This window comes from Marmota flaviventris, unplaced genomic scaffold (genome assembly GCF_047511675.1).
Source record: "Marmota flaviventris isolate mMarFla1 unplaced genomic scaffold, mMarFla1.hap1 Scaffold_44, whole genome shotgun sequence".
Lineage (NCBI taxonomy): Eukaryota > Metazoa > Chordata > Mammalia > Rodentia > Sciuridae > Marmota > Marmota flaviventris.
Window position 1 is genome coordinate 1525732 of NW_027288268.1, and position 18831 is coordinate 1544562.

Here is an 18831-nt window from a genome sequence, read left to right on the forward strand (position 1 = left end):
GGAGGCAGGAAGTAAGCCGTACCTATAGGCCAGTGAGTCCATTGCAAAGCTGTACCACAGAACTAAAGTCCAGCACCTCATTGTTATGACTCCTTTGGATACAGGTTTATTGTAGATTTTGAAACATGTTTTTATTTTCAATTAATTGTGCAATTAATAGTCTGTTTCCTAATTTACCACTGTTCCTACCCTGCTTCCTGGAACAATACTGCTGTGGTAGGTATGCTCATCTTCAAACTTAATAGAGCAATAAGAATGTGCTAGAGTTTACACATTTGCTCACTTTTGCTCCAATATGGTCTTTTGATTTGAATTAACTTCAAACTTTTGAATTGAAGTGGGTAGGATAGTACCAGATTGCTTTGAAAGGAAATTGGATCAGTTATGGTCTGTCTTATAGGCTGTTCCTTAGAGCTGGCCTAAATTCACCCTCATCTGATAGTTCTACTTAGAAATAGTGTGCCTTGACCAGATCAATATCTTATATGGGAGTGTTCTCTAGGTTGTAGCTGTGACTTTTTTCCAGATGACCAGATTGTATTTCTGAAAGTGAGCATATTTTTAGTCATGTTGATTAGTTGTTCTACATCACATTGCTACTGTTTCTAGGGTTAACAGTAAAACCATCTCTCTCAGAATAATTACAAATTTTGGGGTGGGTTTACGTCTTCTAAATCATGTCATCTAAAAATAATTGAGTCAGATGCTAATGAGATACTGCAGGAACAACTGCTGTTTTTCTGACAACTGATTGTGAAACCTTAAAACCTGCATACCTTGTCTTTATAAAGTGATGAGTATGCAAAATCTGGAAAGATATTCTATTTTTTATAATATAGGTAGATACAACTGACATTTATTTCCTATTTAGATATATTGATATTCATATGAAAATATGCAGGTCATTAGCCTATTATAATTTCACTATTTACATTACTTTTAACTTAATGATGAGACATAAATAAAACTTTCATAGTACATGAGGTGGATATTTGATACACAGAACATAAAGATTTGTGAGGAGCTTTTTTGTGGGTTACATGTAGAACCCATGTATTTTAATATTCACTGTTTTAAATGAACAATGCATGAAGGGAATGCAATACTTGGCCTATTTTTAAACTAGTGTAAACCCTAATGATACCATCCGTTTGCTTTTTAAAATGAATAACAGTTGTTTTAGCCCTTGCACTTCAAGAGATCTAGTCTTTAATTTTTCAGTTGTCTGTTAGGTCAATTTTGTTTACTAGATGAATATTAATAAATATGAGCCTGAAAGAATTCTCGGCCAAAATTAGTCTTTCATCTGGATTGGGTTAATTTCACAAATGCAAAAATAGTTCAGTCTACAGTAGTTCTAGGAAATGAAGAATTTGCCTTAATAAAATGTTCACTCAACTGAAACTCTGAGTAGTCAAAATTTCCAGACTGTAAACTTCTCAAGAGAAGGGCCTCATCTTCTCCATGTCACGTAAACTTTCCAAGGTGCTTGGGCAGCACTCTGTACCCTGTGGAGTACTCAGTACCTTTTTGTTTGATGTTACTGATGTTTGATGTTGCTCCCTTAAAATCTACTATTAAATGTAGCAAAACTGATACATTGTTCTTTGTTTTCTCATAGACTATAAAACATGTATATCAAAGTGATAATAAAAAAAAGAACCTTTTTTTTTTTGGTTGTAGATGGACACAGTACCTTTATATTTATATGTGGTGCTGAGGATCAAACCCAGTGCCTCACACACAACCCCAGCCCCTCAAAGTGAAAATTTATATGAAGAAACATTTAGCATCCTTCACATAAGAATGCTTTATTTTTTTTAACCTCTATTTATTTATGTGGTGCTGAGGATTAAACCCAGGGCCTTGCCTGTGCTAGGCAAGTACTCTACCACTGAGCCACAACCCCAGCTGCCACCAAAGAATGGGATTATATGAAAAAAAAGGATGCTTTGTATGAATGTCTTTCATCAGCATTAAATGAACTTAAATTGAACATTGTCATCAGCTTAGCTTTAATTCAGACCTGAATGACCAAACCTCCCCCCCCAAAAAAAAAGGTGATTTTATCTTGAAGCAATTAACACAAAACAATCTGTATCTCACAAATTAGTTGTTTAAATTTACTTTCTAGTGTGGGAGGGGATGAGTCACTGGACAATAATTACAACTATAGCAGTAATACTTTCAGGTTGAAACACTACTGCTTCACAAATGAAATGATTTTAGTAACTAAACTCAAACACAATTTTCTGGAGAGGACTTCTAAAACTTTTGAGATACAAAAGTATAATTGAATCAAGGGGCAGTATTCTCTACACAACCTGTATATGGGCAGCTACCTTGGGCTTTGCTACAGAAGTGGTACAATCAGATGGATGTAAGGAGAGGCAACTATGGGTGGGTTCAGAACTGCTCAGATAAACTACGTAGAACACATTATAGCTTACTAATAGAATAAATACAAAAAAGGCTTTAGAGGGAAAACTACTGTTGCTTTGAATAAAAAAAATAAATCTGCCTTTCCTTGAAAATCTATCTTCCTAACTGACATCACCTTTATTTAAATGCTATTTTAAAATTAGAAGTTATAGTAACTTCAGCATTGCCTTGTGTCCTGTAGAGGTTGAAAGATACGTTCAAAATTGGTATTTGTGACTTAAATTTTATTTTACATGGTTAAAAATGGCATAAGCTATTATATGGTTTTCCTCTTACACACAGCTGCTGCTTCTGATATTAAATGGAGGTTATGTAGATTGAATTCTTCAGTAGTTTAGAGATTTTGTTTCACAGAGATTTTGTTTCAAACTGAAGCTTTTGCCCCTATTTTCAGAATACTTAGGGGACATAAAAAGAACAATGATATGTTATGTTGTAGGTTTCAACAATCCTATTACTTCCTAGAACTTAAAAGAATGGAAGAATATGGTGTAGCAGTAAACAAAAGTACCAGGCTTTTATAATTTTATTTAAATCTTAAACCTCTTAAAATGTACTGTTAAAATTGCCGTAATTAAAATTACAGCTCTGGAGAGCTAGTTCTTAGAAACATTGTTTTAAAGACAGTAGTTACAGATTCAGGACTTGCTTTAATTGATTTTTAAATAAAATATATTTGAGTATCTATCAAAAAAAAAGAATTTAATTCAGCCCATATTTGCTAATTAAAGACATTATAAGCCTTAAGAGTTTCATTCATTCTTTCTCAGAGGATTATACTTTTCTAATTTTTTTTATCATATTCCTTGAAAATCAGTGGCAAGGTATGGGAAAGAGAAGAGTGTGTGTGTACATTTTTAAAAAGAAATTTCCTTATTTTTTATAGACACAACATACCACCTTATATTTTACTGTTATAATGCAATAATGGCAAAAGCAGTAGAACTTCAGGTCAAACAACTCTTGCTACTAATGTAAACTCATTCTCAGAAAACCATTCTCACATGGACAATGGTTAGAAAAAAGTACATGAATGTGCTACAAAAATAGAGCCACAAGACTTCTCACAAGTAAAAGAAATCCTCTGTAGAAGTTCACAGTTGACCAAGGTCCAGCCTCCTTAACAGTGAGCAACAGGGAATATGCTGCCAAGTCACCATCTTCAGTTCTGAGAGTGAGTTTACATGCTTCCCCAATGGCACAAAGTCTCATGACGATCCAATGAATCAAAAGACACTTGGGAAATATTAATAAACAATTTTTCATGAACTATTACAACAAAGAACTTCAGCAAGAAGGAAAATGAAGTTTATGATCTTTGAGTAAACATTTTTAGCATAACAGTCTCTGTGACCAGATATTGGAAGAGAAAAATCAAGCTTATAAAACACCATTTCTCTATCAACTGGAATACACTAAAAATAGGATAATGGAAATACATGTTCTTAAAGCATTTCCACAGGAAATGTCCATAATTATGACATTCTAAATCATTTAGCAATTGTATATGCTATATTAACTAAAACAAAGGTATTCCTTATTGCACGTTTTAAAGTTGGAAGGATACTCTAGCTTAAGTGGGGGATATTTAGGGGGAAAATATTTTGGCTCAAAATGTGTACTGCGCCAAGGCAGCTTCATTCTAAAAACACAAACCATTTAAAATAAACTTTTATATTTTGAAGCCAATAATCCTTTAACACAATGAATAGTTCATAATCCACTTTCTGACTAAGTGTCAGAGGTTAATTTTATGGGCCCAGTTTTAAGGCCTGTGAACAGCCCTCACTACTCTGAGAATCAGGTGCAGGTGGAGGTTCATCTTTAAAGCCTGAAGGCATTAAGTCTTTTGCAACAGGTGGTGGCCCATAGTCTTGGGGACCATGAGTTGGAGGTGGTAATGGGGCACCAGGAATGAAGTACTCTCTTGGGCCAAATGAGCCTAAAGGTCTAAATGGTGCGGGTCCTGGAAAAAAACCACGAGGGTCAAAAGGCAAATCCCATTTTCCAGGTGGAACACCTGGTGCATATTCTCTGAAGCCTATTGGTGGACGCATACCAGGACCTGGAAAATAAAAAGGAAGTTATGTAAATACCCAGAAATTTCTGAACTAGGGTGATTTCAAGTATGTTAATATAGTCTTTAATTTCTCCCAAGCCTAGAACATCAACTGGTGAACATCCTGACTTGCCAGATGAGGCAAACTGAGATGGAACAAGTTTAGGTTATAGCCTTTGGCCAACCAGCCATGAAGCAACATATTAAGGATTTAAACATGGCTCTACCTAGCTCCAGGCTTGTCTTTTTTCTTTCCCTACTATATAATTGCAGAATTATTTCTATCTCACAAGAGCTCCATTTATATTTGGAAGTACTAATTTACCATGACAAGATGATAGATTATGAAATAAGAACTTTACTACATCAAAGAAATTTTGATAAAAGGAAATCCCACTATTTATTACTGTATCCATTAAAAATTCATGAAGTATTTCAGCATGGACTTTACACATGCCATCAGAATCAAGGTGCATGCCCTCCTGGAAAAGGCCTTCCACAGCCACCTAATTAAATCAGCAACATTTATTAGGTCACTGTTAAATCCTCCTCTTTAACACTTCCCTCTGACTTTTCTCAAGGTAAGGAGGGTTTGACTTTTCCTTTTCTATATTCTATAACCTACTGCTTATGCTTCCATTATGGGTGATTACAAACTTTATGTTATAGGATTTTCATATCTGTGACAAAATTTTAAGTTATGGCATGTGTCTCATCCACCTTTCCATCCATTGCAGTGCATAGCAACAGATTTTCAACAAACATCTGCAGAAGTAATATTTCTTGCTTTTCTGTATATAGACCTTATCCTTATCTATGAGAGATAGCTATTGCCTATCTCAGTATAAGATTATGTAGTGTCCCATATGTCCCAGAAAACTGGAGGAAAAGTTAAAATGTACTCAGCTTCATCCTTTCATTGTTAAGACCTGAGATAGCAACCAACTGCTTTAGCAAGCAATAGAAATGAAAGATGAATGTGATTTATAAGTCAATCACTACTGTTCAGATCATCATACCAAATGGTGGAGGAATTGGCCGAGGCCCAAAAGGCCCATGGAACTGAAGTGGCGGTCCATACCAAATGGGAGGTGGTGGAGGCCGTCCCATAGGGGGTCCCATCGGGGGGCCCATGAAGGGTACCCCTGAGAAAGGAGGGGGCCCTTTCATAGCCATATTAACCTGCAATTTAAGATTTGAAAGCAGTTAAAAGTTTTAAAATTCCTATGTATTAAGACAAAGTACCAACACCGATAAAAGCTAAAACCCAAAACAAGCATCTGTCCAGAGAACACCATCAGTGCAACAAAACTCTCCCCACCCCTCCTGTGTATTCCCACTGACAGCTTACAGAAGTTAGAAGGATGCCACAAGAGGGAGCAGTTTGTTACTGATTATATCTGCACAGGAAATGGAAAGGCAAGAGGACTGGCAGAGGTTATTAACAGAGGTGATTTCTGACCAGTATGTCATGCTGTATTCACTACAATATATATCAAAGGGAGTCCCCCCTCCCCATCACTTCCCTTTCATCACAATAGCTCATTACTTCCATATTAAGAATGAACAGAATAAAATGAAACATGCATTCTCTACCCATCTAATAATAGCTACTATTCAGAGTATCGTCAGTAAGTCTTTCATATATTATTCAACCTCTGAGATCTTTAAGTAGACTGTCTTGTTTTAAGTAAGAGGGAACAAAAGCAAATGGAATATCGTAATTTGTTGAAGGCCACACTGCATATTAAAGGAACTCAATTCCAAGGTTTGCCTCCAAGCCATGCTTTTCCCACCTCTACTCCTAACAACGGGTCTTTGCTCTCTTTTAAATCTTCTACTACAAAGGGGTTTGGGATCTTATCTAAGCTGCCCTTAGATTTCTCCAGAGATGTATATTCCTGGAATATATATACACTGGCACTTGAGAAGTATTTTCCAACACAGTGCTATATACACAAATTTCCAAGGAAGACAAGGCTTTAATATTTACTTTCATTTACTGTACACCATTTGAGATATTGATTTATCATGTCCTATGAGTAGTGGGTTTGAAACTGAACAATTAAAAATTTATTTTATTATAGAGCTGCAGAAGACCTACCAGATATAATAGCAACACAGTTACAAGAGAATGTACTTATGTGAACAAATGAGACCATTGCTTGGGACTGGCTCAAGAGGTCATCTCAGATTATCATTGTTTCACTGAAACAGTATGTCACTTTCAGAAAATCTGATACCAATCTAATTCAAATCACTCAAAATAGGGTTTGCACAATGGAGGAATTCTTAAATAGCATTCTTCCAAACAAAAATAAAAATGATGAATTATATAATTTTTATAATGAATTTACTTCGCCTTAGAACATTCAACACAAAACACCATATAGAGTGATAACTTTTCACATTCTGTAGTTCATTATAGTTGTACACACTTAAGCAACATTCCCAAGTTAAGGAGAAAAGTAAGCTCAATATTGCATGCAGTTTTAAAGCAAACAAGATCAGTGTCATGCTCTGAATATCCTTCCCAGAAATGCACAGAATAAAACCCAATTCAGTTCTCAACCTCTAAGTACTTACTCCAACTGGATGCTCAGTCAAAGAAGTACTGGTGGAAACTGAGGGGGTCTCAGGTTCTTGGGGAACAGTTTGCTTTTTAAAAAACAAATGGGATAGTACAAATAGAACACAAAGAAGGATAAAGCAAAGAGCAAGTACTGTAGGAAAGCTACATGTTCCTGCACGACCACATGATTCACAGTAACTACAGAACTTACCTTGCCCTCATCTGTCACCTTAGCTGGAGAAGAACTTCTGGAGCTGCTGTTCATGTGAGCTGGACCACATCCTGGGTCTGTTAGAGATCAAAGAATGGATTCAGACTTATTCTAACATGAAAAGAATAAAAATCCTGCATCCACAATTACAGATTCTTTGAAATTACTTGGTCCCTTTACCAGAGGCAACGGGTTTCCCAGATGCCTCAGAAGACCATTGAGTACGAGGTAAAGGTCCATCCATTGACCCTTGGGAAAGAAAGATCAGAGCCCTTGTATGTATTTTTCAGAAGAAATCAACCACTGGTGGACAGGTCAGGGTTCAACAATAACTAGAAAGCAACATTAAAAATGGGTTGCCCAGGGGTTGGGGTCGTAGCTCAGTTGTAGAGTGTTTGCCTAGCATGTGTGAGGCACTGGGTTTGATTCTCAGCACCACATTTAAAAAATAAAGATATCATGTCCATCTACAATTAAAAATATTTTTAAAAATGGGTTGCCCAATAGTAAATCACAATTTATGAAGAGACTTAAATAAAATGAAGAACTGCCTTGGGTTGATAGAACAGCAGATTAATAAGTACTGGTCCTAAACTTTAAGCTATAGACTTGAAGTATGTGTAGGCTGGCTTTTCTTTAATCTGTATAACCTGAATTCCAATCTTACCAAGACTACAGTCCTATTTAGAATTGGAAATAAGACTCAGTATTTCATATTGGAAATATGTATGATACATAAAGTTTAAGGCTACTTTTATAATATTTGGGAAAGGAACATCATAGAGATTTAATTTAAAGACAAAGGTTTACACTTCACAGTGTAAAATTTAAAAGAAAAAAAAAAAAAAAAAACAATACAGGGACCTCCAGGAAAAAAAAAAAAATGTTTTCTATTCTAGAACAGATTTTACAGAAAACATTCACTAAGATAAAGTAAGAAATTATCTTCTATATATTGTACAGGCCCAAATTCTATGTTTTCATTAGAATATTCAAAAGGGAAAAAAAACCAAAACCTTGAAGCAGTTTACTATACAGCAACATGTGAATGCTCACCAAATCCATTTATAGGCATATCTCTTCGATTAAGGATAGCAGAAGGAGGTCTCCCAGCTGGCTCTGCTGTCAGTGGAGGGGAACATTCTCCACCACTCACGGGGGATGGACCAAAAGAGCCATTCTGGCTCAGGGGACCTAAAGACAACAATGCCGTGTTACTACTTTAAGGCAGCCTTCTCCCTGACACCAACCCCCACCTCCCGCTTTAGCAAATCATTCAGATTATTTCATAACCATTACACACAGAAATAAAAAGTAATTTACATAATTCTGCACCAAGAAATAAAATAGCTCCTTTTACAAAGTGCTCCCTACCTCTCCGAGGAGGATTTTGTAAATTTGGTCTTCCAGGCATTGGTTTTACAATCACAGGTTCTTCTTGCCGCATTGCCATCTTTTGGGCCATTTCCAATAGTCTTGAATATTGAGAAAGAATGGGCTAAATTATGAAACAGCAATCTATCATAGATAATATCTAGCATAATCTTAAAACACTATAAAACATATAGTAAGGTACCAAAATCACATACTTCTGTCTCAAATTAGCAACTTCCCTTTTCTCTTCAGCTACAGCTCTTTCTGCAGAATGAGCTTTGAGCTATCAAAGAGAAAATATTCAAATTCAGTTGCGGTAGGCTATGCACAAAATAAAGAAAAGGGGGAAAAAATCTTACCCAATTATCATGAACTTTCTTCTCTTGCATAGCAATCTGAAAAAGACAACACATTAAAAAAAATGTTTTTAGGGACTCATTATAATAGCCTATAATTGTCTGTATTAGATATCAAAGAATTCTGCAACTACAGGACAGTATTAATTACTACCTGGTTTTTAAATGAGCGCTCAGTTTTCTGTAATTTTTCTTCCATCTCTTCAATTCTCCGCCTAAGAATTACAACAATTGAATAAAATTTGAAACATTCTGACCATTTTCCCTTTATTCCATCAGCTATACTTTTAAAGACTTTATCATACATAAGAAAAACATTTCTATAGTTATATGAATCCAGTGTGATCAAAACTAATACTACAGGCCAGGTGCAATGCCACATGCCAGTAATCCCAATGATTGGGAAGCTGAGGCAGGAGGATCACAAGTTCGAGGTCAGTCTCAGCAATTAAGTGGGAACCTATGCAACTGAGACCCTTTCTCAAAGTGAAAAAAAGGTCTAAGGATGTAGCTTAGTAGTAAAGCACCAAAAATAAATAAATGAATGAAATAAAAACCTAATACTAATAACTTCTTTATCATTTAATTGCTAGAGATTCTGAATTGATAAATTATAATTTCCTTAACTGTTCATCAGTGTGTTCTCAAGTAATTCAGCTAGAAATATCTTCCTCCTTAAAACTTTTTTTCAAATTATATCCATAGAAGATTTCCAAGGTCTATCAAATGCCACACTTTTGTGGGTCTTGATACATCACACAGCAAACTGATTTCTTAAAGAATTACTACAACATACAAAACCCCCAGAACTGTTTGCATTGACCAAGTTCCCTATGGTCTTGCCCATTGGGTATAAGTAAATTTTTGTTAACATTTTTCATTTGTTAAGTTGGAATTTATTTTTTCTCCTGTGTGAATTGAATGTATTCATATTCTCTCGTTATTTATACTTCCATGCTATTTTCTTCTATCTACATAATGTAAAAAAAGATTAAAAAGAAAGCTAACACTAGTTCATTAGACATTGACACCCTCCTTTAGAAACTGAACTCATTTGTAATTTTTAACTTCCTCTACAGGGGAAACCACCTTTTCATCTGCAGCTGACAGCCGCTGCTCTTTTTCTAGTCTCTCATATTCTTCTTGACTCAGTTTCCTAAAATAAAGCCAGTTATCAAATCAAAAGTTTCTCTTTGTGAATATCACTTCCCACAATTCTATAAAATGCTTAGGCACATAAAATAGGAATTCAAACCTGCAATTTCGTAAATCAAACTCTGGTAAATCACTTACATTTTCTAACTTCTCCTCTTAATTCTCTACTTACCAGTAAATAAAATAAATGTGAAAACAACATGTGCCCCAAGGGCAAGTCTCCTGTGTGTAAGATAACAAAAACTCACTTTACTTCAATGTGGAAGATCAGGACTGATCAACCTAACATAATTAAACATATTAGGATAAAGCAGGGGATAATTCTTTTCTCGTTTCTGCCATGGGTAGGACACTAAGTATATCTTTGTCATGGAGGAACTCTTTTCTCAATCCAAGACTGGCACCAGAATAAAGATATAGTCAGTCAAAGAAAAAATCTTCTAGAATATGTCTTTTAGCTATGCAATTAACCACAGAACATTTTTCACACTGTAGATATCTATTTCAAAAGAATTGTAATTAAGCAAAAAGACAAATCTGAGTTTTGATAATGTCTGTCAACCAGAAAAAGAAGCCAAACTGACCCACGATCAGAGTATTATCTACTGACAAGTTTTAACTCTGATCATGAAACTCAAGATGTTCATCTACTGAGACAAAGGTAGCCACATTTAATGATTTAAAAAATACTATTTTCTGCTATCCTTGTACTACTTTAGCCATAGTTCCAATTCAAAAGATAATTAACTTGAAACTTAATTTTCCATAAATCAGAAGAACTATAGTAAAAAAGGATTATTGATACCAAATAGAAAAAGGGGATTATATATTCTTATATAGCTTCTCATTTAATTCTTCAGCAAGTATTTTATGAGTGGCTATAATATACTAGTTACCTTGTAAGATGCTAAAGAATAAAAGAGCTCACTGTTTCAGGTATAAATGATGCCTAAAGGAATATAATAATTTTCCCCACTGGCTTAAGAAGGAATATGGAGAAAACTGAATCTTGAAGGACAGAGAGAATTTTGTTTCCAATTATCAAAGAGTTAGTCTGAGAGCACTAAGAACAATCAAAACATCTTTATAAGAATATAAAATTGTGTTTGAAGGGATCCAAGCTAAAAAGGCAGTGAAGATATATGTATGTGGCCAAGATCCATTAGAAAAAGGAATCTCAGAATTACAAGTAAGGCTGGCACTTTAAGGTACTTTTCTCCTAGGTTCACCCACATATTGAAGATAACACAAAGATATAATGAGTCTAAACTAAGCCTTCATCAAATTCCTGGGCTTAGAGGGAAAAAAAAGTGTTTGGGGCTACAAATAAAGGGACCCTTAATAAAAGCCCTAGCCTTTGAGTTTAGATTAGAAAGTACTGCACACTTAAGTGATGAACAGGCAAAAAATCCAAAAGGAACAATAATGAAACATTGAAAAGACAAGTCATTTTTGAATTATCTTAATTGCTGACTAAGTTTAAAGTAACAATCTTACTCAAGTAACCTCAACACTTTTCTATAAGAAGATAACTTCATCTTAGTCCTCAAATTTCATCTATAATTATCACAACAATGTTGGCCAATCAAAACTGACCAGGCACTCCATAAGACAAAATTCTGTGAGAAAAAATCCCACAGAAAAGGAAACCACCTAATGGGGTTATCCGCACATGTTTTAAAATCACTGTGCTTTTTATATAGTCAAAAAAGTAAAGTCAAGATTATGAATTTCAGTGCTGGGAATATAGTTTAGTTGGTACAGTGCTGCCTCGCATGCACAAGGCTCTGGGTTCAAACCCCAGCACCACAAAAGAGGAAAAAAAAGATTATGAATTTTGTCAAAGGATTAGAAACTATAAAACCAAGAAATAGTTGGATGTGGTGACCTACCTACAGTGGAAGATACTCAGGAGGCAGAGGCAGAATGATGAGATTAAAGATAGCTTGGAAAGCAGTAAGACCCTAGTCCCTTATGCGAAAGAGCAAGGAGTCTGGGGAGGTAGCTCAATAGTAGAGCACATGGCTCAAGGTCCTGGGTTTGAGCTGTAGTACTGAAATAGGACTGGGGTTGTGGCTCAGGGGTGAAGCACGTGCCCCACATGTGTGGGGCACTGGGATCAGTCCTCAACACCACATAAAATAAATAAAATATTGTGTCGGGCTGGGGATGTGGCTCAAGCGGTAGCGCGCTCGCCTGGCATGCATGCGGCCCAGGTTCAATCCTCGGCACCACATACAAAGATGTTGTGTCCGCCAAAAACTAAAAAATAAATATTAAAATTCTCTCTCTCTTAAAAAAAAATCCTATTAAAATAAAATACTGTGTCCATCTACAACTAAAATAATATTTTAAACCCTGAATTTTTTAAAATCCTAAACTCAATGAATGATTTTAGCAGCAGATTTGGGAAGTAAAATAAATCCTAGCGCTTTTAAGACAGGTCAGAAGAAAATATCCAGAAGAAGTAAATCCAGAATGTAGGAGGCAGGGGAAATCAAATTCTAATATGCATTATTATAATCAGAAGAGAGAATGAGGTAAAATCAACATTTAGAAAAAGACTTGAAAATTCAAGAAATGTTTAATGGTCCCAAGCAACATAACTGCAAGAGGAAAAAGTGGGTGGGGTGGGGAAAACTACACCTAGGCACTTCCCAATACAACAGTTAAAAAAACAGAGAAATGACTACAGGAACTAGGGGAGGGATAAGACCAAACAACAATGATAATGGACTCCTTAAAGAAAAAATTTAAAACAGATGGTAATTAATTGGATATTTTTAAATTGCTAAAACTAAGTAACAGTCAAAATTCAGTAGCCAAAAGAAAGATCCTTTAAAAATGGAAACTGGTTTTAACTCTAATCATGAAGTTCATGTCAACCTAATACAGATTATAAAGGTAGCAATATTTAGTGGATAAAATACTATTCTCTGTTTATCCTTGTACTACTTTGATACACTAATCAAATCTATCATTAAAGGACAATGTTCAAATAGAATGAAAATAATTTCAAATAAGAAACAAACAGTGTAGAATGCAGAACTACAGAAACTTTAAATATGTGTATAAATTGAATGAATGTCTTGTGGAGTTCACAGTGTATGAAGTACTAACATACAATGCCACAACAGTTATCTGATTCAGGAGCTACTTAAAGCCCATAAAAAAAAATAACAAACCTATTAATCTATGTCAGGTTTTTATTAAATCCAGAATATATACCATGGCCTTTAAATTATGAGAAGATGAATAAAATTATAATTATATAATTATAATTCCATTATAATTTATGATTACATCAAGCTTATACAGAGGGGATGAGGAAAATAATTAAAAATATTTAAACTATTAAAAAGATACAAGGAAGAAAAAAAGAACAGGTCATCAAATAGAAAGCAAATTCTTCATAAACCACAGGCACATATTGACATGGACAGACTTACATTTTAGAAAGTCCACTCAAGCGGCTATAGAGAAAACTACTAAGAATTTGAAATAAGTTATATAAAAAATATAAAAAATGGAGAATGAAGACAGATGATCTAGGTTAGGAACAGAAAAGATGACACAGGCATGAACTAACATAGTACCCGGGGATGAGTTTTTAAAAAGAGTACAAACCACAGATGATGACAATGAATTTCGGAGGAGTTGAGGAAAATAGTGCTACAATTTAATTGCATTACAAAGAAAATTAATTGCCATTTAGGTCATTCATATTACTAGTAGGGACACAGAAAACAAGTGTTCTTTAAAAAAAAAAAAAGTGATAAAATGAGAAATGTTTCTTTGAAACAGGCCAGGCATTTAGAACTGGCCTGAACAAATATTTGAGATTCTAAAAAGGTCGCTTGGAGATCACAGAATTTTAGAAAAGTTAATGGAAAGGTTTCAATATTTAATGCATTAATTAGGCAACAGAAGTCAAAATACCTAAAAATAGTTAGGTCTGTAAGAAGGTCTGTCTTTGCTTTACAAGAAAATATATATATATATATATATATATATATATATATATATATATATATATATATATATATATATATATATATATATATATGCCGAAGAGTAAAATCAGGTGCAAATAAAATCTGACACAAAAAAACTATTTTTAGAGAATTCAAGTATTTTTGTGGATTAAAAACTTCAAATGAACTTTCAAAAAATAACTAGCCCCACACTGAGAAGATTAATATATAAATATATACTACAAACAAGTACTTCTGTAATCATAACTCCTAAGGTCCTTGCCAGAGTTCAATTTTTAGTGTGAACATCTGAGATATTCAAGTCCAAAACTTGTACCATCAATAAGTAAATATTATTCCTTTTTGAAGTTTTTATTCTACTAAAACATGTCATTCCAAATCACTCAGTATTTTTAAAGGTCCAGAGTTAGAGATACAAGTTCAAAACATTAGAATTACATAACTGATCACAATGAAAGGTAATTAAAATAAATAGTGGGATCATAGAAAGGGTCTAGATCTTTGAGAGGTGTTTCCACATCAGTGACTGTTAATACCAGTTTACCACTTCCTGCCTTCATATGAATTTGACAATTGATTACGATGTCCTCACAGCCTTAGTTTATGGTTCCAACTACCTCAGGACTCTTAAGACTGATGATGGAAAGAAAAATGCAACTTATAGGAAACAAAACACAAAGGAAAAAAGACAAATCTCTACTTATTACAAACTAGAAGAAATTGTAAATAATCTTAAGAAAAGATAAAATTATCTATTAGTTCACACAGTGATAACAATAACAAACAATGAAAATCTTACTTTTGTAGTGCCATCTCATTTTGCTGGTGGAGTTCATTTAAAATCTCCACTTTCTGCCTTAGAGTTTTACATTCCTCTTCCAGTCCAACTTTAGAAGACTGTAGTGAACTGCAGTTACTTTCTAATTTCTTTATTTGGTCTGTAAAGGATAAAAAAGCTTATCTCTATATGTGTACAAGGACTTAAGAACTTGTTTGAGGGAGTAGTGCCAAGAAAAGTAAGAAGCATGAAAACAAGAAGCCATTCTTTATCTTTCCAATAAAATTTTAAGTCTTTCCAACATGGCAATTTCTTCTCAAGAAGAACCCACCTTCTAGATTACAGTTTGTGGACATCGAGGCTCTTAGCTTAAGTTTTAAAAGTTTTAGATCCTCTTCAACTACTGATGTAGTTTGTGTCTAAAAATTGCAGAAAAGAGAGGTATTCTTAAAAGTGAGGCACAGGAAGAATTCACAGGCACTATGGGACTCTTACAAAGAACTATACCCGAGAGACATCCATCATCTGCTTAATTTGATCTTTGATCTTCTTATTCGGATCACCTAAAAAACAAAAGAATTTAGCTTTTTCTTTCCTTACTTTTAACTCTATATTCTCCTCACTTCCCCAAACTAAATAATGATTGTGTTCAAACAAAACAAAAAAATCAATTAAATAACTAAACTGATTAGACTAATGACTTTTAAGAGAATTGCAAGCTTAGATTTAAAAAAAGAGAGAGAGAGAGAGAGGTGAATTTCAGGCTGGGGTTGTGGCTCAGTGGTAGAGTGCTCACCTAGCATGTGTGAGGCACTGAGTTTGATCCTCAGCATAAAAATAAATAAAAGTACTGTGTCTGTCTTAAAAACAAACAAAAAAAAGGTGAATTTCTAGTTTGCACAACTGAAATGTCATCTATGTTATTCTTGTAAGATAAAAGCTTTTCTTCTCAGATCTATCTTCACCTGGGCAAGTAAGTGTCTTATTTAGAAAGATTCAATCCTCTATTTTCTCCCTGAATCTACTACCAGGTGTGGTTTGAAATACTTGCTATGTAAGCAATATCCAACTTGGGAGAAAACATCTGGAAATATTTTCCTCATCAGTAAACACTGTTACACTCCCTCTCTAGCTTTCTGATAGTCTCTAGCCTCTGTTCTCACAGCCTTAGTTTATGGTTCCAACTACCTCTGGACTCTTAAGACTGACTGTGGACCTTAAAACCACAGAGCCATAGAGATGATGAGTATCAAAATCAAGTATCATCTGAATAAAGAAATAAATTTCTCTTACTGTACAATGTTCAATACTTAGAGGTATAGGATGTGACTATTGTAGCTGCAGTGTACTTACTAGTTTTCAATGGGATAGAAAAAGTCAGTGTTCTTCACATGCCTATTGCTACATTATACCCCAGCAACCCACCTCTGCCAATGCAACAGACATATCTATAGATCCAATGATATGTGTCTACAACCCTGAAGCTTAAGAAGAAATTCAGCCAGCTGAAAAGTGGCATCTGTATACTTAATTAAAGACAGGAAAGCAAAAAAGGATTCAACCTCCCTGAGACTGATCTTACCTGCTACCTCTCCATTGGTTAATTCATCTGACTCCTCTTCTCTATTTTGATCCTCAGATTCAGATTCACATTGTAACCAATTCAACTGTGTGATACAATTAGTCGAAGCCTAGAAAAGAAGCAAAAGGTTGGAAGACTCTCGATTTTAATTCAGAAGATTTCAGGAGAATTCATGAGATGAAACATGTATTTGGAGTATAAACTTACATTAATAGTATCTTCTTTGTGACTAAGAGCTACTTGTAAATCCTTCTGGGACTTCTCAAATGATTTGATTTGTTCACTGAGCTCAGCATGTGATGTACTCCAGTCTTTGACTTCCTGCTGCAACTGAAAAGTCAAAACATATGAATTCCTATGGGTTAGGGAGAGGTTTCTGCACTGGATACATCAGGACTACAAGACTTAGACAAAGAAATAGAGAGCCATACTCCTCGGTGGCCTGCCTCAATCGAGGGGGTTGAGACCTTGGTTAAGGAAGAGGGCAGAGTGGCCCCAACTCTCATAGCTGCAGTAAGAACATCAGAGCTATCAGGAAGTTGACCCTGTTTATTGCATTCCCCAGAAAATTGCTGCCAATTCAAATAATTTACCTCCAGCAGGAATGGCTGGGCACATATGACTGTCTCCTAAATTTAGACTCCTTATCATGTAATCTTCTCTTGGCCGGTGAATCAGTAACTACTCAAAAGAGGATCATAAAATACTTAATTTTCTGGTTTAAAAAGTTTCTTTGAGGCTATGCAAGTTAATAACTGATTGATATTTGATAAGAAAAGCAATAATCCAAAAATCCAAAACAGATGGAGAACAAATATATGCACTCAATTTGGGGAGCACTGTTTAAACTTTGCATATCTAGTAAAGGTCCTACATGAATATTCCTTACCTCAGAAACAGATCCAAGAAAGATACAAGATAATGATATTCACTTCTCTAGTTTACATTATGTATGACATCAAATTTTCTTTACCTGCTCTTTCTTCTTCTTAAGCATGGTATTTTCTTTCTGAAGCCGACAGCATTCCAACTTCACCTTCTCTTCACGAAGCTTAGTTTCATTAAGGATAATTTGAAGCTAATGCAAAACACTACAGTTAGTGAATTAATTCCAAAGAAAAAACAAAGTTATACTTTCCCAAACCAGACATCATATAGTTCTCATTTTTTGCACATTTTAGCACACCTCAAATTTTTGGTCCGCAAAAAAACTAAGATGTAGTATTAATATCCGTTAGCAAGAGTTGGCAGCTTTACCTCTGAAAGTTCAGCAGTATTCACTGAAATGACCTCTTTAAGCTTCTCTATCAATTTCTTATTTTCCATTATCTGCCAGGTGAAAACAGAACACAAAATATGCATTAGGATTTCAGTAGAAATACTGATATATATATATATATATATATATATATATATATATACTAAAAAAGATAAACACAACAAAATATTTGTCAAGCCATCCCATTACATTTCAGGTAAATGCAGGGGATCCAGCTTTGGACTAAGCAAAAAATCAAGAACTGAAAGAGATGAGGGAAAATGAAGTCATAAATATTTCATGGCATCCACAACCTTACGGTTTATGAGATAACCAGAAAAAAAGGTCAAAGTATAGAAAAACATAATGCAATAAGTAAATAAAATGTTTTAAAGCATAGAAAATTAACTAATTAATTACTGTTTCAAGTAAACCAGTTCAAATTAGTAAATTTTTTTTCTAGTGATAGAGAAAAAAATTTCCCAAGATCATTTTTAAAATTTTCTTATCTGAAGTAAAAAATGATAAAATTTAAGGGAGAATAGACTAATCTCACATACAGAAGAATTCCAAAAAATTTATAAAGATACTCGCTCCTTAAGGAAGTGGACATAACTCTGCAATCTTTGTTTGCAATGCCTGGGACTGAATCCTGGGCCTCATGCATGCTAGGCAAGTGCTCTACCATGAGCTGCATCCTGAGCTTGTAACTCTTCATACTTTAACTGTGGGCTGTGCATGGTAACTTCCAAAGAATACAATATGAAAAGGATTGGAAAGAATTTTTACAGTGGAGAAATCTGATAAATACTACCTCAGCTAGGTGATCAAGCTTACTTGGGGGTAGGATATTTCAGAACACACTCTCTACTATCTTTTTCAACTTTTATGTAATTACAGAAACTTATAGAAATTGAAAATGAAATATGTAAGTAAAATTTTTTTAAGTAGAGAAAATTGATTAATTCATTACTCTTTCAAGTAAAAAGTAAACAAATACTGTTCAACTGGACAATAGTTTTTTAGTTGTTCTGCATGTTTCCAAGGGC

At 34.5% G+C, this 18831-nt stretch overlaps 1 protein-coding gene across 1 annotated transcript in view; it reads right to left on the reverse strand.

Moving 5' to 3' along the window:
• Nucleotides 1-2649: 2649 nt before the first annotated feature.
• Nucleotides 2650-18831, reverse strand: part of LOC139704192 (transport and Golgi organization protein 1 homolog) — a 45214-nt gene continuing 29032 nt past the window's right edge. The window contains exons 7-21 of the mRNA XM_071607248.1: nucleotides 17782-17853; nucleotides 17498-17602; nucleotides 16732-16854; nucleotides 16525-16633; nucleotides 15450-15505; nucleotides 15274-15361; nucleotides 14964-15102; nucleotides 9169-9229; nucleotides 9018-9053; nucleotides 8874-8941; nucleotides 8659-8759; nucleotides 8341-8478; nucleotides 7285-7361; nucleotides 5521-5683; nucleotides 2650-4507 (exon numbers count right to left, since the gene is read on the reverse strand). Coding sequence (XP_071463349.1) covers nucleotides 4194-4507; nucleotides 5521-5683; nucleotides 7285-7361; nucleotides 8341-8478; nucleotides 8659-8759; nucleotides 8874-8941; nucleotides 9018-9053; nucleotides 9169-9229; nucleotides 14964-15102; nucleotides 15274-15361; nucleotides 15450-15505; nucleotides 16525-16633; nucleotides 16732-16854; nucleotides 17498-17602; nucleotides 17782-17853 — 1650 coding nt within the window. The 3' untranslated portion in view covers nucleotides 2650-4193. The remainder of the gene's footprint in view (nucleotides 4508-5520; nucleotides 5684-7284; nucleotides 7362-8340; nucleotides 8479-8658; nucleotides 8760-8873; nucleotides 8942-9017; nucleotides 9054-9168; nucleotides 9230-14963; nucleotides 15103-15273; nucleotides 15362-15449; nucleotides 15506-16524; nucleotides 16634-16731; nucleotides 16855-17497; nucleotides 17603-17781; nucleotides 17854-18831) is intronic.